The sequence below is a fragment of the Channa argus genome, chromosome 2 (genome assembly GCF_033026475.1).
Source record: "Channa argus isolate prfri chromosome 2, Channa argus male v1.0, whole genome shotgun sequence".
Taxonomy (NCBI): Eukaryota; Metazoa; Chordata; class Actinopteri; order Anabantiformes; family Channidae; genus Channa; species Channa argus.
In genome coordinates this window covers 11,593,102-11,617,833 of record NC_090198.1, presented here as the reverse complement: position 1 = coordinate 11,617,833, position 24,732 = coordinate 11,593,102, and the positions used below count along the sequence as shown (strand labels likewise).

The 24,732-nt window shown below is 39.8% G+C and overlaps 1 protein-coding gene across 3 annotated transcripts; it reads right to left on the bottom strand.

Moving 5' to 3' along the window:
• Positions 1-928: 928 nt before the first annotated feature.
• znf710b (zinc finger protein 710b) lies at positions 929-24,626 on the bottom strand. 3 transcript variants are annotated; one of them, XM_067495358.1, is made up of 6 exons: positions 24,402-24,519; positions 23,873-24,065; positions 6,807-8,378; positions 2,708-2,899; positions 2,227-2,398; positions 929-1,617 (listed from the first exon to the last, which is right to left on the bottom strand). In XM_067495358.1, exons 3-6 carry the CDS (start codon positions 8,334-8,336, stop codon positions 1,436-1,438), a joined length of 2,076 nt encoding a protein of 691 aa, XP_067351459.1. In that variant the 5' UTR covers positions 8,337-8,378; positions 23,873-24,065; positions 24,402-24,519; the 3' UTR covers positions 929-1,435. The 3 variants fall into 3 exon arrangements, with proteins under 3 accessions (XP_067351459.1, XP_067351457.1, XP_067351458.1); XM_067495356.1 differs by lacking the exon at positions 23,873-24,065 and having other exon boundaries at positions 24,402-24,626; XM_067495357.1 differs by lacking the exons at positions 23,873-24,065; positions 24,402-24,519 and adding an exon at positions 9,938-11,569.
• Positions 24,627-24,732: the final 106 nt, after the last annotated feature.

Sequence of the window (24,732 nt, the reverse complement as noted above, 5' to 3'; positions counted from 1 at the left end):
ACTAGTAGACCATTCTTCTGGTTTAGTGTGCATATCGAGGCTGACCTGCATAGCAGGACAGGGGGAGCTGACAGTCTTTCCCAAAACAGAATAATGAATAGCAGGACTACTGTCAGTCCACTTTCAATTCAATCACTTCAAACTTTAACCAAGAATGCAATTTTTTTTTTCTCTACACATTGGCTTTGTTAACATTTTCAGTGTTCTTTTTCCATCAGGGGGGCATATTCTGAATTAAGTGAACCGAAAGTAAAGTGATCACAGCCCTGGATTTAAGAGTGCTTAATCTACAAAAACAAAAGCACACTGCTGATTCTCCGTACAAACTGCTCATTTTTCATATCGCATATGAAATGACTGTACCATCAATATCACGGAAACTGGAGTTTACAAAAAAAATTACTGTGAAAGCTGTTTGTGTTTAATAATATTGCCGCTATAGGGGTTTAGAAGATCCTACAATCTTATCTTCCCAAGCTCTCCTTCTTGAGGCAAATAAGTGCACTCTTATCAAAGAACGACAGCCTTCACAGAAAAATTACAGTTTCCATGAAAAAGTGCTTTGTAATGTTCACTCAGGAAGTCAAAAACTAGAGCGGTATATTCACTACACAGATTATCAATGTAAAGCTAAAACGCGTGAAACAAAAATGGTGGGAGAACACACTGCGTGCGTATCATTTGAACAGTGACAGGGGCTTCACATGCTGGCAATGCTGTTTTCTAGTATCAGCTGATGTGGGACATTAGCAGCTTTGGTAGTAAGCGCCCTGGTAGGAAAAAGGCTACAATGTCCTGTGCAAAAAGCACAAATTTATTGAAAGACAGGTCTGTTAAGTTTTAAAATAAGGGCTGGGCAGCAACATACAGTATAGTGACAACTGGGATCTGTTTAATGAGCGCATTCAAATCTATGAATATGTTGTGATTATGTATCAAAAGTTTAATATACAGTGAGTAAATAGTTGACATGATGGAAGCTTAGTTGCCAATGTATCCAGCTGGCACTCTCAGTCAAAAATACATCGGTTGTGAATGGAGTAACGCAAACAAATTTCTATCACATCAAATGTAACTGATGGCTCTGCGACTGCAACTTTTTCTTTTCAAATAACTGATACATACACACAACATACAGATTTGACTGTCCGCCAGAGAGTCTTTAAGTCAGTTGGTGTTGTAATCCCCAAAAAGTGCGTCAGACTGTGTCAACAGTTTCAGTATCTTTGCTTTAAGCAACAAGCTGAAACGTCTCCTTTGAAGCACTTCTCCTTCCTGGCCTCATATCAGAGTCCATCAATTCTGGCTCTTCTGGACAGAGGCCAAACCTAAAAGACAATCGCTTCGCCATTGTCTCCAAAGACTTGACAACACCTCTGTTGTTCTTTCTGCCTTCAAAATAAAAAGCAAAACATGTTCTCTGGTCCTTTGCTACTTAAGGTGTAGTGTAGCTGCTTGTATCCTTCCCAAAATTGTAATATTCCTCCATGTCCTCCATGTTTGCTGTGGTGAGCTTAGTGAGGTTTTGGGAGCCACCATTGTCCATACTGTCTGGTGATGTAAAACTGAAGGTCTGTCCTTCGTACTCCCCCTGGTTTTCCATTTCTGGAAGAACTTCTACAAAGCACACACATAAAACATTAATCATTTCCAAAAGCTCCCATTCTAGTACAGTCAGTGTCAACAAGGCGAAGACATTATTGGGCCAACATTGCCCATTATGGCTGCCCATTATTTTATTCACTTTTTTTCCATTTGATTGTGTCACAAAATATATTTATTTTACATATCATTATAATTATTGAATATTTGATATAAATTAGATAGTTATAGTTAAAGTAAATAAACAAAATAAATAACCTTAATCTGCTTCATGATATGTGTTGGCTGACAGCATACAACAACTACCCTGTAATTGTCCTAATGTAATATTAACAAAAACTACAGCTAAACCAACTTTGGAGGAAAGTTGTGTGTTCATGTAGGATCCCATAATAAGAGGCGGAGGTTTTTGTGTTACCTAATATGAGCCTTGAAAAGTGAGGCAAATTTCAGAACAATATTCCGATAATAAAGTAAAATCAAATCAATCACACCAGTAGACAAAATGGTGTTTCAACAGTAAGGTTGGGTTTTCATAGAAAAGAGCACATACAGTATATTGGGTCAACTTTTGCTTCATAAATAAAAAAGACAAACAGTAAACATGCAGCCACCAGTCCTCACCTTGTCCTTCTGGTGAAACGTCCATACCATGCTTGACCTTCATGTGCCTGCTAAGGTTCCCCTTCAGGTTGAACTTACTGGTGCAGTAAGGACACTTAAAGGGCTTACTGCCAGCGTGAAGGTGCATGTGGCCCAGAAGATTGTACATTCTGTTGAAAGACTTGCCACAAACCTGCAAAAATTTAAAAATACTGTTTTAAAAAACATTTTCAAACACAGACAAGATAGTCAACAGTAGACACCAATGAAAACATGTCTATGGATTTTATTTTACTGTAAGCATGTGAAGTTCATTGGAACAAACCATTTATTATCCAACTGTAAAAACCTTATGAATTGCTTCCTTGCACCGTATTTTCTCATTGGAAATGTGTCTGCAAATCTCAATTTATGCCAATTTAAGAATTTGGAAAATCTTAGGTTTGCTGCTATCACCAAGGATATAATCCCTCTTAAAAATGAATCAAGTTCAAACACTCGCCTTGCATTTGAATGGCTTCACAGGCAGGTGGACGATCATGTGGGTCTTCAGGGTCTGTTTCTGAATGAAGCTCTTAAAGCACACGTGACACTGGAAGGGTCTGACACTGTTGTGAATGAGCATATGCCTCTTCAGGTTTGCAGACAGCGTGAACTCCCGGGAACATACATCACACTTGTGTCCTTTCATCCCCTGCAGAGACCAAGCAGAAGGAAACGGTTAATCATTCAAATTTAGAGATGAATTTAGAAATTCACATCCCTCGTTGTCAGATTATAGATGTAATACTTAATTTGTAGGTTTTTAAACTCTGAAGGCAATAGAATTGAAGTGTGGTCACGGAGGGACAGACTGATGTAAAATACTGCGTGAGGTGAAAGCAACAGGTACAGGTTCTGAAAACAACTACAAGTTAGTTCTTGTCATATGGCTGCTTATTTGGCTTATTTATTAACATTATCAGCAGTTGGAGCACACGGAGGCAGTTAAGCTAAAACCCTTCATATCCAATTGCATATCACAACTGAGCTTTAAAAAGGGGAATCATATACATTTTTGTAGAATCAGTGCGTCTTCATTTTGAGGAGTTTCTAAGGTTTTCTAAGAGAAAGAATCAAGCCTCAGCTTTACTTGTGAGCAGGTTTTAAACTTCACTGCAATGGACAGAGCACCTGTTCATCACGTCATGTAAACATGATGTAAGAACAGGCCCTCAAGCAAAAAAACAATTTGTCCTTATTAACATTTGAACATAACATTATTCTCAACCTTCCTCTGAGATATTGTTTTTTTAGGTACATTTTTTTAGGAAAGTTCAATATTCATGGCAGCCATTTTATGTGTACCAAGGGAGATCACTACACTACAACAGCAAATACCCTTTCTACCCCTACTTTCTCTGCTTTCATAATATTCCCAACCACAAGCCAGAGGACATGTACAAACACTGAGAAGCAGGTCACAAGAGTAAACAATTCGAAATATTTATGGTCTTGAGGCCTTTCTGAATTAATGTGCTGCTGCAACATAAACACCACTGTTCAGTTAGATTCAGCAGAGAAAAAAAAAGGAGTTTGACTAAGAGAATTCCAGGTTTTTGAGAAGAACAAATATGTATTACAGGTCACTAGTGAGTCGAGAGACAGTGTTTGTATAAGCAGACAAAACTGGCAGACTGTCAGTCCACCCACCGTCTGCACAAAAGGCAGGCTGCGTTGCTATTGTCCACCAGGGGGAGCAGTGAACAGACAGCAGGCTTAAACACAAACCATGAGAAATTGCTGACCTATTAGATTTCAGTATTGCTATAATTTCAGAACGACACACTTAATCATCAAGACATCACACTGATTGAAGGTTTAAGTAAAAAGATAGTCAGGTGGGTAAAGTGGGACTTGAAAGTTTGTAACCCCTTTCTTTATTTCTGCAATAAAAATACCTAAAGTGAGCAGAAGCCCTAAAACTAGATGCAGGGAAGCCAATTAAACATGAATGATAAAGAAGTTACACTTATTGTTAACTTACTGACTCGCTAAGTTAGTTGGACTCTACTTTCACACTAATTGACTGTTACCCTCCCCAAGAGTGTTCAATCAACAAAGATCACACCAAGGCCACGTCTGTTATAGATCACAAGAAACAAGAACAACCCCTTTGTAGGCCTGGTGGACAAGCCAGAAAACTGAAAACATTCTGTTTATGGGTGAGACCAACAAACAACTTTTGGCTTGCATAATTAGCATGATGTTTGGCGATGACCAAACCCTGAATTTCATCACAAGAACCTTATCCTAGGTGTGAAACATGGTGGTGGCTGTATTATGAATTGGGCCTGCTTTGATGCCTCTGGACTAGGTTGTCGTGCCATTTTTAACAGGCCAATAAATTCAGAGTTGTACAAGTAAATTCTACAGGAAAATCTGTGAGCTGAAGCTTAATAGGAAGTGAACAAGAGACTCAAACACGCACACGTTCTTCTAGCAAAGAAGGATTAAAGCAGAAGAAAAATTGAAATGTTTTGGTCAGGTCAAAGTCCTGGCCTTCAACCTACAGACCTGTTGTGGAGGGACCTACAGCAGGCAGTTCATGCAAGAAATCTAACATCCCTGAGTTGAAGATGTTCTGAGAGGAGCAGTGGACTAAAATCTTCCAAACTGATATGCAGGGCCAAGAAACAAGTTTTTGCTGCAAAAGGGGGTCACACCACTTCACCGGTTCACATAATTTTGCCACATAAATATATTTAGAAATTGGTCTCATTTAGAAATTGAATGATGTTTCATTTTCTAATTTCATAATTTCATAATTAATTTCACCTGAAGCACCTGCAGCACCTGCACATGTATATTAAATAAATTGTGTTCTCTATCTTCGTCATTTGTCTGTATATGTGTGGAACAAGCAGGGGGCAACAAGCCATTACAAACAATTCATTTAGGAGATGATTATATTACCTAAAGATAGCTGCTGTCGTGAATTTACAACATTTAAAAAATAAATGAAAAAAAAATCTATAAAAATTTAGTCTTGCAACAGATCTTGTTTGTTGACATGCATAAACTCATCCTGGACTTTGCTTATAGTCAATAAGCAATTAACTGTGATCAAAGTAAATTAATGGAAAATGAGCAGATTTCATGATCCACACTGTTAGAAATGAGTAAATAACAAATAACAAGTAAATCTTTCCTTTTTATGTTGTAGATGAAACAGCTACCTTTTTTTCCCAGTGATGAAGGAAGTACTCAAAAAACTGTGTAGAGAACGAAATGTACCCCAGTAAAAATGAAAGATCCAAATGACACTTTTACTCAAGTAGATGATTTATATTTTACTTAAGGTATTAAAAGTACTTGACTATTTTTCTGCCCCTTTCTGTGGACCAGTGCTGCTTTGTTTTTTCCACGTTTTTAAAATTGTATTGACAGAAACACAGAGCCACAGAAATCCCTTAACAATAAGAAATTATGAGTGTGAAGGTATGTGGTTATCTTGTAGCATTATTTTGTTATTCACACCTAATTTTATCCAAGTAACAAAGTGGAAGGTCGCACGTAATCCCACTGTGCACTAGCGAATTCAACTGTGTTTCCTCAGAATGGAGAGAGAACAAAAAAATCTCCCCTTTTGATGCGTGTGTCGTGGTGCTTTGGTAAGCAACACCAACTTCAAGTCAATGAAACGTTTAGAACGCTGGTCATTATAATGTTTGACTGACTTTGACATGGCAGAGTGAATTTGACACTGCATTCAATGATCCCCATTTAAAAACACATTTTACAATTAATTCAGAAGGACTTCTCTCTAAAAATAAACCATTATTCCTGGGGTCTTCACTATGTCTACCCTGATCTGCATTTACTGCACATGAGGGCAAACAGCTAGTTAAATGACTGCATACAGGCTCACTTTGAGCACCACTAATATGTCAAATAAGTCTTAAATAATTCCATGAAAGGAGGATCTGGGACTATGGAAACCTCCACCTGGTTTAGTAAAGCGATATCTGTCTCGCTAAAGACTAATTTTCAAAGTGGTACATTATGAAATTTGTAATGTAATGTAATTGTGTAACGGAACTTTGAATAGAAATTTAGTGGAGTGAAAGTCATAGATATTTGCTCTTAGATGTAGTGAAATAAAAATCAAAGTAGTTATAATTAAATATATTTATGTAAAATACAGTAACCTAGTACTTGTAATTTGTTACTTTTTAGTTCGTGTTTTTATTTTTATTCATCTTAATTTCTGTTCTGACCTCTGAAATTCGAGTTTTACTCACATCCAAATAAGGATACTCAAGGATGAAGGACACAGGATGGCGCCTTTCAGCCTAAGTGCTCTTACTCATCTACTTCACCCAGATCTCAGAGGATAAAGGACAAAAGACAAACTGAGGTGAGGTCTCCCTTCGGTGATTCGATAGTGCCACTTTTATTTGTCTGTTTGCTTTTACTTTCCACTATAATTTTCTTTACATATCAAAATTTATGCCCTCAACAGTCTAAGGATCTAAACACATAAAATTGACAGCGTGACTGTAACTAGAACTGTCAGGAGTGGGTATTGGAGTTAATGTGTCCGACGGCTGTGTCAGTACCTTATGAGTGAGTGAGTGCTGACGTAGATGGTGGAGCTGCACAAACTCTAGGCCGCACTGGGAGCAGGTGTAAGGCCTCGGGCTCTGATGCTTCAGGAGGTGGTTCTGAAGCTGGCTGCGGTAGGCAAATGACTTGTTGCACTCTGTGCATTGGAAGGTATGGGGGCCTTGGTGGCTGGTCTGGTGGCGTTTCAGGTGGGCATAGGTGGGAAACTCCATGCCACACTGCGAGCACACATGACAGCGGCCACGCTCGTGCTTTACTTCATGCGCTCGTAGTTCACTGGGATAAGCAAAGCCGCGGCGGCAGAAGCGGCAGCTGTAAGGCTTGACGTCAGTGTGTTGGAGCATGTGTCGCTTCAGGTGGCTTGTTTGAGTGAAGCCCTTTTTGCACACGGTGCATTTGTGGGGCCGTGTACCTTGGTGGGTTAGCAGGTGAGTTTGGAGATGACTGGGCTGCTTGAAAAGCTTACCACAATGTGGACAAGCATGTGGTTTGATGCCATTGTGACCCAAGATGTGTGTGACCAGGTTGTACTTGGAGGTGTAGGATTTTTCACACATGCGGCACTTCCAGCGCTTCAGACCATCTCCCACGTCCACGCAGTAAGATTCATCTATCTGGATGTTGATATCTAGCCGGTCTACTCTCCGGCCACCGTGCCGGCGAGGCGGCTGAGGGTGTGGAGGCTGCTGGTGCTGCCCTCCCCCGCTCCCGTCTGTCCACATCATGCTCTGGCTGCCATCTTCGTACTCTCCCCCCATGCTCATTTCCCCTGAATCATAACTGCCCACTTCACTGGTCTGGAAGTAGCTACTGATGGCTTCCTCTTGCTGTGTGGGCTTCATCATGTTGTTTCCCTGGTGTTCTACCTCCTCTTCATCATCCCTAACACCTCGAACGTGGCTTCCCATAGGGCGCTGGGCCTGCAGTGCTCTGTGGCCCTGCTCCCCACCTCTGTGGCCCACCTGCGTAGGTGGCGGATGGCCATGTGTATTGCCTTGCTGCTGGTTAGTTGCCTCCCTCTCACACTCTGCACAGTTCTTGTTGGGGCCTCGGAGAGTGGCCGGGTCTACTTGTACTAAACCACCTCTGGGAGCCATATTGTTCAGCATGTGGACACAGGAGGTCATTCCAGTGTTCACCCCTTCCCCTTTCACGTGGGATGAAGACACATCACCACCTTGGAGGCTGTGACGATCAGGAATGACCATTTTCCCATCTGGATGTTGAGGTGGCCCCTGCTGCCACCTCCTCTGACTGCAGCTGGGTTGCATCTGTCCTTCCTCTCCCAAGTTGTCTCCTAAATAATCTCCGTTCGCTCCAATAAGCTGGTCTGCGTATTCGTAGTCGACTCCGTCTACTGGGGGCGCAGGGGACTCTTTGGGTTCACCATTGTAGAAGCCATTAGGTGCAATGGTAGCTCCAAACACTTCATTCTGGGAAATGAGACCTAGCACGGCAGCCTGAGCCAAGGACAGCACAACTACTGGATCTGTCTGTGTGCCTATGTCCACCAGCCTGGCCATTACCTTGGGCTCACATCTACCCAGGCGCCGGCTCGCCTCCTCCTGGAAGTGAGACACACAGGCACAGAGTCAAGACATCAGCACGACAAGGAAACAATTAAGAAATAGCTATTACAGACTAGAGTGAGCTAGTTATGACTCATTTTATAGCAACATAATGAATAACAATAAAATTTCACAACATCAAGTTTTATTATTTTATTTTCTAAACCTTGAGAACAAAAGGTAGTAGCTTAATTGACAAGTAAGAACACTTTAATTGCTTGCCCAATTGTGTCACAGAAGACTTTAGCCACAAACGTTAAAGTTTTCTATTTAAATTTTAACAAAGGCAGGAACGTCCTGATAGTAATTTTGCAAAAGCTGAACTACAGCACACAGTCATCTAGGGAGAATGTGCCTTTCATCAAAAGTGGTCCAATGGGGACAAAAAGGCATCAAGGCTCATCATCCAGTTAGTGTTTTGTTTTTGCTGGGTGTTGAGTGAGAGAGATTAAGAGAGATGAAAATGGAGAAAGAACGATTTTGATTTTATGGAGCCCTTTATTAAAGCCCAATAAAGAATGCAGAAAAAACAGAGAACATTTCCTCTGACATGGGCAAATCTATTCCCAAATCACTTGTTCAGATCCAATAAGATTGTCCAATAGCAAACCTTGGATCCAGAGACTGAAACAGACAAACTATGAAAGACATCATCCTGATCTAGCGAGCTATCCATGAATGGCTTGTGTGTGGTGGGAGATTAGATGGCCTACTGATCTAAACACAAACGCACACAGTCAAGTGCAAGAGGGGAAAAAAGAGCCAGAAGAAACAGCCAGATTAGGAAATAAAATAATAAAAAAAAAGCAGGAAGAGCAAAAACAGAGGAGAGCAGTGAGATAACAGAGGGGAAAAGAAGAAAAAAGCTGAGACACAGAGAAGGAGGGAGGAAGCTAGAGAAACCGTGGAGAGAGCTTAGAGCAGGCAAAAGTCTAGTAGAGGGGAGGGGGAGAGGAAAAAAGAAAAAAAGAGAAAATGAAAGGTAAAGGAAGAGTGAAGGAGAGATAAGGCGAAGAAAGGGGCAGGAGGGAAGGAACAGGCTGAGAGAAAGAAAATGACACTGTAGAGGGAGGGATGGAGGGAGGGCTGAGTGAAAGAGTGAGAGGGTGAGTGTGAGGCAGCAAGCAAAAGAAGAGAGAGAAAGAGAAAGAAAGATATGTAGACACAGAGAGAAGGAGGGGAGGGAGGGTGAGGCAGTGAGCAACCAGGAGACAGAAGGAGAAACAAAATGACAAAATGAAAGCCAGACAGAATGAAAGATAAAAATTGTGAATTTGAACAGACAGGCAGGAGGGCAAAAATAAATAGTTGAAAATAAAAATCTTAAAGAGGACAAACTGAGTCGCTCAGACATTTTTTCATTTGGAAGAAATAAGAAATCAATGGACAGCAACTTTAAAAACAAAGAAAAAACAACCAGAGCATCTCTGGTTGCAGTCTTCTACCTGTCTTCCAGTTACAATGTGATCAACCCATGTTTCCCACCACCTCAGTAAAGTCCCACTTGACATGCTACAAGAGAGAGAGAGGGAGAGAGAGCGAGCTAATAAACTCACCACGCTCCTTCTGCTGTGAGGTTTCAGGTGCTTTAAGGATCTCATTCTTCAGAGCGAGTGTTGAGTGGAAATAGCCTGTGTTCGTTTCCTATTTATATGTGAGGGATGAGGGGAGGCGGGGCTAACACTGCCCGCCTCCATCCCGCCACCCCCCACCCCCCAAAACCCGTCTTCTTTTTCTCCTTCTTCTTTAACATAGTTGTGATAGTGACTTTGTATCACACCAGCACAAACAAATAGTCTTCCAACAAGGGAGCATGTGGCCAGTAGGTCTGAAAACTAACACACAGCTTGTACATCAGATGCACAAGGATCCTCGATAGTCTGGTGATAAATGGGCTAAGTCACCTCAAAGTCGCAAGGCACATGCCAGCAACAAAAATAAAATATTCATCTTAACAGTCTGAAAACACTGGATCACATAAAGAAACACACATGAATTTTCTCCATCTGTCATTTTTTTTGTCTTTGTTTGTGCCTCTCACTGCCCATCTTCCTTCCTTTATCGGTTCTTTCCCATATTGCTAGCTTGGTCCTTTTCTGTGGATCATCTGTGCCTCTTTTTCTTTGTGCCTTCGTAGCTTTCACTCTCATTTTTCAAGTAAGGTTTATGAGTGGGGAAAAGTGTTGGAAGATTTTTTCGTGCACAGACTCAGATGCAATAGGGGAGAAAGAGATGGAAGGTGACTGACAAGGAGATGAGCGAATGGAAAAGAGAGAGAGAGAGAGTGGAGGAGGGAGGGGAAGGAAAGAACGTTGAAGGAAAAGAGGGGAGGGGGTGGAAGTGAGAGATAGAAAGAGAGAAATAGACAGAGGGGGATGGGGAGAGTGGAGCAGAATGCGGTAAAAGAATAAGAAGAAATGGAAGATGGATGAAGGGAAGAAACAGACAAAATGAAGAGTTCAGGGAGAGAATAAAGGTGCTGCACGACTTATAATGATGCATCAAACAGCCTCATGAATCCCTCTCTTCTGGCGGCACACACATATGCTAATGCTGCTGAGTGACACTTCAGGAAACGTAGAGGTTCAAGTGTGAAAAACTTTCCCCTCTTTTCACGTCATCTTGTGACCTGCTCACTGCCACTGAAATTAGAGATGCGTGGCGAGATGAGATTGCCATGGAGTCATGCGATGGTGCCAACGGTGGCCTGAGAGTGCACAAAGGTCATACATATCCTGCCAACACAAAACTGCAAAATACTGAGGTGATTGACTTAAAAAAATGAAACACTGTAGACTCAATGCTTGATTCTGTGTATCAAAAATTGATACTTTTAAAGCATCAATCAAATATCTCGATCCCATCGTGCTTTAAAGAATGCTTTGTCACTTGAAAACAAACATTGATGGCTAAGCAGAGCGTGACAGTGCGAGCCTTTCACATAAACAACTAAAAATGAGTGTTAGTGTATGAAAGTAAAAATCTGTTTGGACACGCAGTTGCAACTCTGAGTAGGAAAGCCCAATGATTTTTGGATTTTAGCCTATTAATTGCAAAAGAAAGCAAAAAGTGAAATAAGCAAATCTGAAAATATAGTTGTGAGGTTAATTACGAGGTCTTTCTTCTATACCTGAAGATGGGGCTCAGTGCTGCTTCCCCACTCCCAAACAACCCCTCCTTCTCCCAGCAGGGCCTGCTCAGCAGTGAATTACAATAGAGAGACAGAGGATCAATAAGTGATACTGACTGTTTTCTTATAATTTTTAGTTTGCCCAATGATTAATTTTTATTTTATAGATTTTAAATCAAAGGACATTTTTAGTCTGTGACTTTGTTTTAACTCCCTCATTTTAGCTAGGTGTGTGTAATGAAATTAGGTAGAACAAGGGAAATTGTATTCATTCATTTTTACAACAGCAGACAAGTAAACCGCATCATGACTCTTAATGTTTCAAAATGTCAAGGACCTTGGGGAAAAAAAAAAAAAGTAACATATTGTAAAAGTAAAGTATTACCAAAATCATGTTATTGGAATCAGTACCAGTATCAAAACATTATTATTGATACCCAGCCCTAACTAACGAGTTACTTGATGAAATCAACTTCCTTTTACCTTTTGGATTCACAGACTAGTCATTTCATCCATAAATCTTTGTGAAAAATCAAAAGCGTAAACAAAATTAAAATACATTGAGATAAATTGTCTTGTAAGTCGCTTTGGATAAAAGCATCTGCTAAATGACTAAATGTAAATGTAATGTAAATAAATTGTCCAAAAACTAGTTAATTTAATAAAGGGTAAAAATAAAAACTGCAAATGTTTGCAGTTAGACTATTTCCATAACAATTATTGAATCATAACAGTTGCTGATACATTTTCTGTTGTTCAACAAATTGATTGTTCGATTAATTATTTCTGCTCTAAAATACAAAGACTCATTTGTTTTGCTATACATTTTAAGACAATGAGTCCATGGATTGCAATAATAGATGCTGAAGTGCATCAATCCTACCATGTTACAGAACACGACTGCAGCAAAAGCAGCTTCACTTCTCTTTGTCTGCACAGCCAGTTTCTACACTCACAGCAGTGTCAAACAAAGAGACAAGTCATGATCTAAACAGAACGTGAAAGAGGTTGTAAGAAAAATTTAACGGGAAAAACTTTTATCCTATGGAAATATGAATTCAGTTACTTTCCAAAATGGAACTAAATCATCAAAAACGAAGTAAAAACTAATGATTTACTTACAAAAGCAGTAGTTCCCCATCATGAGCCTTAAGGACCCCTGCTTTTCTTGTTTTCCATCTACCCTTGGCCTACTTGTTGCTTATTACCTGGATCAGGGTTTTTCAGCCAATCAAAAGCTGGAAGATACCATTTTAGATGAGGGTGGAAATGGGAAAGACAAAGCTAATTGGCATCTTCCAGCTTCTGATTGACTGACACATCGGATCCAGGCAGTCAGTGTGTGGGGCTGGGTTAGATGTAAAACAAGCTGAGCAAGGTTCTTTGAAGACTGGGATTGAGAACCGCTGTACTAAAGAACTTGTAGTTATGTTTGTTAAATGAAATTTAAAGCAAAACAACATTTTCCGCAAAAATCTTAAATTAAGTAATGTGAAGGTTAGCATTTGTTTTTAAATTTATAATACATTAAACTAGTGATCTGTTGGTTTAGGAGATAATAAGATGTCTGCATAAGGTTAAAAACAAAACCTCCAGTTTCCCTGAGTGATATCTAGACTTTCAATTTATTAAAAATGGAACATAAAAAATCTGTGAGAAACACATTTTGCTCATTGTTTACATATTTGCATACATGACCATTGACTCTGACATTTGACATTTCTTTACATTTTCTCACAAAAAACAAAACACAAAAAGATATAAAATATTATTAAAATATTTGTCCAGACACATTTTTCCAATAACACAAATTAAATTAAAAAAATTGGAAATACAGCAAAAGCTGAAAGCCTTGTTTCATCAAAAAGAGTAATAAATGGTAAAGAGCATAGCAAGGATGTGTCCCAGTTCCCTACAAAGCAACTAAATCTTTTTTTTTTCAGTTCAACCATATAGCACAGTGTCCCAAACAGCATATGCAAAAAAATATATATAACAAATTTTTTAATTGGTATGCAGTTTCAAGTACAAACTGGCACTGGCATTGAGACACGTTCTGATTCCAGGTATATATTTCAGTCCAGATATATATGAAAAAAAAAAACTGGTATACAGAGGGACGGGCTCAGACTTCTCCTGATCTGTCAACTCAATCAGAGAATCTGTGGTAATCAATGTGGCCACAGCAGTCTTTGCTGGAAGCAATGGTAGCATGGTCCACATCCCTGCTTCGTAACTGAGGGTACTTGGGTAAATGTTAGTAATTTAGCTGAAATGAATAGTCAATTAAATCTGTCAACAGAAAGAAATTGAGGCTGGGTTCTCCTCATCAATATCTATGCTTCCATGCCATGTTAAATGTCTCACCTGTTCTCATCAATGCAATATCTCAACACCCAACATCCACTTGTACTCATGGATGAACAGGTTGCAATAGGAGTCTAGGCAGACATGCATGTAAACTGCAGCTTGGACTGTTGCCAGAGACGTCCAACCATGAAGTAATAATTTTAGGTTTTACTTGCATTAGCCTAAATTGTGAGATTTTGGCATGGCAGACTAATGAAAATGCAACAAAACCCACAAGTCTCAGTCACTGTTGCTTTAGTTAGGAGTGAATCAGAGCAGAAATAAATATAAAACTCTCCAATGTTGTGAAATTCAACAATAGAAGTAAAAGTTGACAGGATATACGCTTTAGACTTACAGAAATTCAAGGAGTCGAACAGTTGCTTACCTTTTTAACTATCAAAAAATTAGATCATTTCCAAAAAAGTTATTCATGTTTTGTACTGATGATTTAACCTAATCGATCATACCAATCCAGGCTGTAGAAACGTTCCATTGCATTTACATCTAGGAGTCAAAGTGCTCATAAAGTACTGACATTTTTCAAACTTTACCCAGCCCAAGCAGTAGCACTTGCATTTTACTCAGTCAAACCTCAACCAGTTTGTAGGAGTTGCAGCTTCCAGCTGTGCAATTTATGAGGCCATCCCAATCTTAGAGGTGAGGCTGTCATCTGGTTCATGTAGTTCACATTCCCCTGAGGATCATGACTACTATTTGTTGTTGTTTTGTGGCCTAGCAATTTAGCCACTTGTTGATTATAGGGAAATAGAAGGAACCACGATGTTGGGGTAAATGGCTAGCTTGGGGGGAGTGAATGTTACAGGAGGCAGGCAATTACATGTGAGTTAATGTGAATAACAGAGCCCAGTATATGGCACCTTAGATGGACGGTTAAACAAGAAACAAAACTGCTGTGATGGAGAGAAAGGTTTTTTGTACCAGATACAGCTTTTACGGTAGAGATAACAGTTACTACCAATAACATGGTTTTGCTTTTTCATGATAGCAAACATTTGTTTTTATAAAGTTTGTAACATAAATGTCAATGGGAGTGTGGTAAACAACAGGATAGAGAGAACATGGAGGAAAGAGAGAGGGGGAAATGACAGAGGACAAAATGGGGGCGTAATAGAGGAAGCAGAGAGAGAGAGAGAATGAGAGAGACAGAGAGAGAGAGAGAGAGAGAGAGAGAGAGAGAGAGAGAGAGAGAGAGAGAAAGAGAGAACAGATGATTGCAGGGAATGAAAGAGGGATTGAAGGGGGAGGGAGGGGAGGAGATAAAGAGAACCAGGATGGGAGGGGGAATGAGTGAGTGAGTGAGTGAGTGAGTGAATGAGTGAGTTAGTGAACGAGTGAGTGTGAGAGAGAAAATTAGAGGCAGCAGTGGGGGAGGGGAGGGTGTAGAGGGAGAGCAAGCGAAAACGAGAGACAGAGAGCAAGAGAGAAAAAAGGGAGGGAGAGAGATGGGGCAGAGAGCAACGTGAGAGCGAGAGAAAGAGAGAGGGAGGGAGGGGCAGTGTGCAACGTGAGAGAGGAAGAGAGAAGGAAAGAGAGGAGAGGGAGGGGTAAGCTTGATGGAAACTGAGAGCAAAAGAGGAAAAAAGGACAGAAAGGGAGAGAGGGAGAGACAAGGAGGGAGGGAGAATGAAAGAAAGAGAGGGGAGGAAAGAGGAACAGAGAGGGGGAGGGGAAGAGAGCGGGAGAGAGAAAAACAGAAAAAGGCTGATAGGGAGCGATTGAGGGAGAAAGGGAGAACAAAACCTATCACGCTTTTTTGTGGTTTCACAAACATGGCTGCAGCAAAAGGAGAAAAAAAAAAGAATGTCATTGTTGGTTTTCACAAGTCCTCTTTCTTTAACACACAAACACACACACCAAGTAACATTATAATACACCAGCATCAGCTGTAATCACCCATGTTAATCACTGAAGGGTGAAAACTGTTCCATTCAGGTGCACTGTGATGTGTTCACACACTAAAGGCCTTAGCCTTTCTTTCTGCTGCTAAGGCCCTGAACAGCACGATACAACCGATTTAACACCTGCTTATATCTTATCCCAGATAGATTGGTATCAGTTTGTTGCGGGGAAGTATGACACTAATCCTGAGGAAAACTTGAAAACTCTGGTAAGTTCTGGAGGAGTAAGAAGTGTATTTTTGCTATGACTTATATTGGGATTTTATTGGGATTTTTAAGAATGTTTATTGGTGATGGGCAAAGAACAGTGATGTCCCCAAATTGTGTAAGCCATGCGTAGACACATAATTTGAAAATATATTACAAATTTTCTGCACTGCCATTTTCTTATGACTGAGAATGGTTATTTTTGACACAGCAAACAGTTTGTTCCCTGAAAAGAACAGACATGTTTTTAAATGTAAAACAGTATAGTGATAAATTATAAAAGCTAATTAACCTTTAACACATACAATACTGCAGACTTGACAGATTTCTATTAAATGTACTTACTTTGTGATATTATCTATTGTAATAATTTAGGAATGAGACTTTCAGAATAATTAAATTGTCATATTACCTGGAATGAGAAAAATTCTAAAATATATTTAGGTAATGTACTGTATGTGTATGTGCAATGTAGTGTAGTGAAGATTTCATATGTTAGAAAGCAATTTTCACCACTATCATCAAACCACTGAAGGAAAAACTATTAAATGGAGCCATGAGTCTCCAGTGATGCCGCACCTTACCAAAACCCTTAAAGTTGTTGTTTTTCCTTTAATGTGTCAATTTGCCATCACCTTGCTTATCTATTATTCCAAACACATCAGTGATAATCATGTGTCTGGACTGTAGGTATTTTCACTTTGCATTGGATACATTTCTTTTTTGTTATAGTGCAATAAAGAAAATAAATAAATAAATGATGTATTTATTTTTAAGCAGATGGATTTATTTTTTTAAGCAGATAGATATAGAGATAGAAATATCTCTTGAATTTAAGGTAAACCAACATTATGGTGGCATATTTAAGGATCTAAACATATGCCACAATAGTTTCCCGCAGGTGTACAAAGTAATTGGTATATTTAAGTAACATATTTGCAACATAGGATCAAAGTATATAGTACAATATATTTATGAACAGCTCTCCTTTGGGAATTAAGTCAATTCTAAAAACTGCTATCTAAGCTGTTCCTTGAATAACCTCTCTTCTCCTTAAACAAAAATAAAGTTTTGGGATTTCTGAGCTACACATTTACACACTCTGCGTTTTCCCATGCAGACATGAACAACGAGGGAGACAAGTCTGGTTTTGTTTCATCTTTACGAGGTCATCAATCCAAACTAACCTCACAGCATTAAAACATCAATTCCAGATTTTATTTTATTCATACCATGTTTCGTCCTTATGTTACAAAATCTTTCACAACAGTATAATAAAATATAGAGGCATGAAGCTTTGAAACAACCCTAAGTGAAATTATAGGACATAACATAAAGTCTCAATAAATGTCAGCTCTGCTGCCTTGGGCCTAGTATTTTGTTCCAAGCCTTTGTAATTTTTGTTTTAAACTACATCACTTCTTTCCCCTCTTTCCTCCCATCTTTCTTCATGTTTCCATGGATACATCCCATCCACCCTGTTTTTTCCCCTCTCCCCTTCCCCTCTTTTTCATCACTTCCACTTTTCTCTTCCAGTATCATCCCCATCTCATCTTTTGGCTCTTATCTTTTCCCATCCATTTTCTTTAATGCATCCTTTCCCCAGATTAACTGCCTTGCTCAAGGAAACATCAGCTGTAACCCAGTCATGCACTCAAGTAATTTGTTCTTATATTTATTTTTGTTTATCCGTTTAGGGCTCTGAAACGCAACTACAGATGTTGGGCAACACAACAGATAACCGTCCCAAAGCCTGAAAACACATGGCTGACGAGCACATACTGGGGCTAAATCAGAGAAAATGTAAAAGGAAAAGACAAAAATTACTTTTGGATAAATTTACTCAAAGATAAAAAAGCTACACAATTTCAACATTACAGATTTTCTTTACATGAAGCCACATAATCCCTTAGAGCAATACTGTAGAATTAGAGATAGAGCATAGTGATCAACCTAACCATTTGATCTAAACTTTGACACTACACGCAAAGTACTTGGTGCAATACTGTATGGTGCATTAGCCAAGTCTTTAGATATGACGGTGAATCACTTTGTACTATCCACTAAGATACACAGTCCTCCTGTATTATCACCAAACACACGTCTCTAATTTTAAACTGAAAAGCTAATCCTACAGCATTAAAAATAAATAAATAAATCTACACTTTAGCATGTGTTAGATTAAAAAGTTTTAAAAGCTTTAAAGTTGTTGAGTTTTATATTCATTTTAAATGCAAATTTGACTGACTTCTAATCATATTTTGATGATTAAATAAAGGACACATAAGGCAAGATAGAATCAGTAAAGTATTAGTTAGGTGCAGCTCTTCTACAGCCTGACGTAAGGGACCCAAAGTCCATCCAGTGACAAATTGTGATGATAGTAAGGGACCTAATGTTTCTGTAAAAATGAACCAACTGCAAAATAAGAAATTTTAGTTGCATAAAATAAAATTGTTACAGATATTACACAACATTATTAGATTCTTTGATTAATAATTATATTCAGTCTTTTCAATTGCTGAATGTTTCCCAAAACATTTTTTCAATCAATGACTGTGAAACAATTAATTCTGAAAGGAGGTCTTGAACATTTTCTGACCATCACTTTACTGAATAAATGTTTTAACCTCACAGTAATTTAAAATGACTACTTAATCTTTCCCCCCCGTCAAATTCTTGGTGTAATTCATATAACAACAATAACGGTTGGGCAACATGAGGTGTCAATCAAACCACAACTGTGTGTTCTTCCTCCAACTCTCTCGAGGGTAACACTATACTTCAATCAGGAACCATAAATCTACTAAGATAACTTGCTTGGTGTCACTAGTACGAGTGCTGCACATTGTGACGACAAAAAGCCTCATCATAAGGACACAGAAACAGGAGAGGTGTGAAAGGACACAGGGAACTACAGAACAGGAAACACAGAAAGAGACTAAACAGATAAGACTGTACACACTCATACACCCAATGTATGAAGATAGATACACAAAGAGCTAAATTTACAATGAGGAGACCATGAACTAGGCCAGTGCTTTGCACTATGCTCGAAAGTGGTAGTTGGCTAAGTGAACACAAGCTTACTGAGACCTTAAGGCTAAAGGGTAACACTGAAAACCAGTGCACACCATGTCAGCTAAGATCATTACGTTCTGATCAGGGCTCAGTGGAGGCTAATAATCAGGACATTATCAGAATGGAGGAGCAAAAAACATAGGAAATAATGAGCAGACTGTTACAGTACACAACACTGGAAAATACCATCAGGCATGAACTAGTTAGCAGATTGTACACGAGCACGTTCTGCTAAACTGCAGCAAAATAAGTTCAACATTGCTAATCTGTTACATGCAGAAAATCTAGAAGGACTGGGAAAGACTGACAGACCCAACCCGACTTAGCAGACAACTAGTAACAACTTCACACAGTAAAAGCTGGCAAGAACACCATTAGCCAGACCAGCAGCGAGACCAAAACTGACAAGCATGACTCGCACCTAATAAGCGTTACATACTGGAGTTGTCTTTTAAAACCTCCATGTGCATACACTCCAGGAAACACACTTTAGATTCATGAAAATATTGTGCATGAAGATTGTGAAGTCTTGACTTATTTATCAGCAGCACACATATGCGGTTATTTTGCCAGTTGTCTAGTAATCACAGAAAATGAACGACACAATTTTAAAAATATTAAGATTAACTCACCAGCCATGCTAATGGCTTTGTAAGGCTCAGCAAAACAATACTCATGGTGATGACGCAAACTTGCTAAGGTTTAACAGGTACATTTACCAAATATCCATTTTCCACTAGTGGGAAACGTAATTTTTGCAGTGACCTGATGACAGCACTAACAAAATAGTTAAGGGATCACTAAAGCTACGGTTAAGTGCATCCTCTAACACTGAAATGGCAAGAAGATTAAAACAGTAAAGGTTTCTTTCGTCAACATACCATTTAATGCAAATTTAGCTAATACAAATGATCCTAACTTATCAGAAGCAATTAAACCACTTGATAAACCCTCATGGCAATTAACTTTAATATGTAAAAAGAGGTGCCTGATCTTTAAAAAATAATGTCAACGCTTAAATGCTTGATGACTGGCACCCGTTATGTTAAGCAGTTTGTTCAGAGTAACAAAACAATGGGATCAGGAAAACTGCTTTTAGAAGACCTCAAAGGGAATTTGATAAAACTTCATAGAGCTGGACAGGGATATAAAAATATTTTACAGCATTTAAGGATAGCAGTATCATCTGCTAAGACCATAATGCTGAAATGGAAGAAACACAGACACGCTAAAAACATTTCAAAAAAGTTGAAGGCACAAAAAAAATGAAAAGAAAGAGTCGCTAGGTAACTTGATGGATAGCTACATAAGAAACCCAAACAAACAGCAGGAGGTCTGATCAAATCCTTTGAGGAAAACTTGAATAAAAGTCCACATCTCTACACTAAAGATTAGTCTGCACAGGTCTTGTTTAGGAGAAAAGCATGCAGTAAGCAGGAACCATGTGAACAAACCAAATGAGTTTTGGAAACATATTATGTGGTCTGATAGGACCAAAGTTGAATTATTGGGTTATAATTCACACAAATATGTGGAAAGGAACACCATCCTACAGTCAAATGAGGTGAAAGCTTACTGATGTTTTAGGGCCATATGTCTGCATCAAGGAGCTCTGCATGAAGTGGAAGGAAGAACTAATTCAGCCCGATGTCAAATGATTTTAAAGCAAAGGCTCCTCCCATCAGTCAAAAACCTAAAAATGAGAGGCAGTGGATCCTTCACCAAACAATGACCTAAAAGCACAAAGCAAAGTCAACTTGGGAATGGTTTAAAAAGACTAATGTGAATGTTGTAACGTGGCCTTAAATATCATTGAAAACCTGTGTAGGAAGTAAAAAAAAGGCAAAGGGAGGACATACAAAGTATTAGAGCACATTTAACATGGGGGGATACAGACTTTTAATTTGATATAAATTATTTTAATACAACTTTCTTTTTACGCATTTTGTTTTGTTTTTTTTTACTTCTGATGATGAAAGATCATTTGTACTATCTGAATGTGCAGAAAATATTATGTTGTTGAAAAAGAATTTGCTCTTTTTGCAATTTTAATTTGAAGAAATGCAAAGTTTTGCACTCAACTGCTCATGCTTGGGAGAACAAGAAGGCCTCTAATAAAACTAATAAAACGTGTGGCCAATTATTTAGTACTTATTGAGACATTTCACTCAAAACCACATCCGTGCTGGAAGACAATTCAGAAAATCCCACAAGTCATTAGGGTACGTCCTCTGGGGACAATGAACGTCAATAACAATGCATAGAGTAGTTGTTGTGATACTTCAGTCTCAAAAGTGGTGGTCAGACCACGTCACGGACTGATGCAGTCAAATGCTAAAAACCTGCACTGGTACTAGGTACAGATATAAAAAAAAAACAAGGTGGCTTAAGAATTTGCCATCACAGTTTAAGCATCAATAGGTGATCCTGTGATTTAAATTTAGATTCAATTTTGCCCACTCAGTATAAACACTGATAAACATCTAGGTCCTTCTCACTTTTGTCAAACTGGCTGATGAGGTTCCTCCAAGCTCTAACAACTGGCAAGTTTGTTTCTCTTTTGGACCAAAATCAATAATAAATTCAACATTTCGACAGTTGTGTTACTGTTATGCAATGACAAAACAGCAAGCCATATAGAGTAAACCATCAGTTTCCTTTAAAACATTGCAATTTGGTGTTACATTTAGCCATTTAACATTGTTTTCCAGCAACGACCTTCTGAAAAACAAAAAGTATTGTGTCATTCAAACAGGCCAATGCATGCACTTCCACAGCATATACAAACAGAGGGATTACACTCTGGAGGTTGTTCAACATAGCTCCAACCAACAGACCCACTACTACACATTAGGCCTTTGTGCTTCGAGAAACATCAGCCTCTCTCTCTCTCTTTTTTTTAACCCTGCCTGCAGCACAGCCGAGCACTGCAATGTGCTGACACCATCATCAGCAATTCTAAACCTTTTACCACAGCTATATTCCCACATCCTGATAAAAAAGGATGGAGAAAAAAAGAAAGCCTAATTCTCAGTTATCTTCATTTCAAGATGTGAATAATTTTTAGCGTGTGGTAAGATGACTGATTCAGCTCTTTTTAGGAATACTGTGGATGTCCCGATGTGCAGCCTTTTTAGCTCTGCTGGACCTCATTCAACACAGTCACCCTGTCGCTGATGATCCATGGACGAATGGCTTATGATCCCCTGAGTAGCATACAGATTGTGTAGTAGTAGCAGCAGCAGCAGCAGCAGCAGCAGCAGTGTAATAACGCATTATTGATCCAAACTTGGGAAAATTCATTCATCACTGTACAGCTCATGCTGGCCAAGAAATGAAAAAAATGCAGTTAAACTTGAAGGAATAAATTCTGCTGACAAAGTGTGAGCCGGAATTGTTGAGAACCTGCCTGTGCCTTTGTTAATCTCGACCAATTTTCAGTACACTTATTTAATCACATTATGGGGATGTCATGAATAATGTCCAATACTATTGTATCACAATGAAGAATCTTTCAACACTCAGACAAAATGCTTGTATCAGTATGAACAATACAGGAAAATCACAAGGCAGAACAAAAAAGGTATGACAGAGTGTTAACACAAGGTTAACGGAGAAAACAGCGAATATAGCAGCCAGCTGAGAGACAACAAGTTTTCAAAGCAAATTAAAATTTGGTGGAATGCCTTTGAGCAAAAAGAGAGGGGTGATGTTATGAACAAACAGGGCCCCTCAAAACTGCATTCAGGGAGGCGAGCACTCCAATCTATGAAGTGGCCATGACTGGTGATCCACAAGAGCTGCTTGACAATTCAGGCAAAACGGTACAAAAGCCAATGGACACACTCCACAAAGATGGAGGTGGACACTAAAATGAGAAAATATCAGGTCAAAAATCACTTGACCAACACTCAAAAGAGAATTAAAGAAAGCCAAAAGTACTCGGAGATGCACTGTCTAAGAGCTGAAATAGCTAAAAAAGGGTGAGCTGGATAGTACAGGGTAACGCACTCCATGCACTCAGGAGACTCCTGTTCAAACGGACACCAGAAATGGGTCTCTTTCAAAAAATGCAACACAGTTAAGATGTACTGTGTGAATTTAAGATGTGCACAGCTGTGACACCTTCGCAAATGATGCAGAGTCATTTGAACGTTTCCCTCAAAATGACCATCAATCAGATGACCCACAGAGCAGGAGAGGATGTCTTTTTAATTACTGCATCCCACTGGAGGGCACTGACACCAAACTGCATCATAGCACATTTATAGCATGCAGCTGCCTCTCTGCATGCAGCACCCCATTCACTTTACATGATTAGACACTGCCTGGCAGCTACGCATGGGGTCAGCAGTGTTACTCTTCACTCTGGCTTTGTATTTTAGTACATAAAACGCCAGTGCTGCAGTCCCAAATGGGGGCACATATGCAACCCAAAAAGCCATACAGCACCTTCACATCCCCTGACTGCCAGTGTTGAGATGCACTTGCCCTCATTAGTGCAGTGGAGGATGCCTGTGGCCTATCAATGCTCCCTGACAGCCCGGTGACGAGTCAGCCAACTGGTGGCAGCCTCTCTTCCCCACAGGAGCAAAGCATCCGGGGCTACAGGTCCCTGCTGCAGTGCATCGTCCCCGTGCGTGCACGGTTGGGACCAGAATGTGGCCTCGAATGACAAGCTCGACTAGGGTTTGTGGGTACTTTTATCTGTTCAAAATAAAAAATACCCCCCACCTCCATACACACACACACACACACAAACTTGCACTGTATCTTTAAAAAGCAAGCCCCGACAACTTAACAGCAAAAACTTTGTTGAAGACGGGCCGCGGCGACACATCTTCTCCTCCGGTGTGTTAGCATGAAGCATTCTGTCATGTGTGTGTGTAGGGTGTAGGTTGGTGATGGGCAGAGCCGGGCTAATGTGGCCTGGTGTAGCCCCTACTCCTTTAGGCGTCTCTTTCCCCGTTCTCTCCATCCCCCTCTCGACGCCATCTGTTTGTGGCATGAGAATGTGGAAGTAAAAAAAAGAAAAGACGACATTTTGACTGTAGTTGCTGACCTACATCGACCATTTGTTTTCGGCACGGCGTAAAAACACCCGCACCGACGGACGCTCGTCAAGGGACGTCGAGGCAGTAAAATCGCCTTAACATACGGCGGATACATTTTCTAGCCTGGTCAGGAGGAATTTAATAAGTTACGGCTGAAACACTCCTCCTCCTCCTCCTCCTCCTGCGCCTCGCCGGGCCGGACAAGTCAACGCTCCGGCGGCGCATAAACCCCCGCTATCACCGCCAAAGCAAGAGAAACATAAAATCAAAAACTCACCTGGTTCCAAAATCGGTTTATGGTGGCGACGTGATTGTGGTTAATTTTAATATGGGGGGAAACAGTTGCAACGGTGGGTCCCCGTTGTGTGTGGCAGGGAGGAGGGAAGGGAAGAGGGGCTGACGTGAATGAATAAACAACCGAGCTCCTCCTCAGCGCCACAAGTAAAGGCGGAATGTGGCTGACTTCGTGAAATTCACCCCCAGCCATCAAACGGCCTCCTTATGTAGTAGGTAGCAATTAATGCTGATGTTTTTAACTGGCTCCGCAACCTTTGATGGCGACTGTACCTCAGCCACAACGTGTTACATTGCTTTCTATAAAACAACAC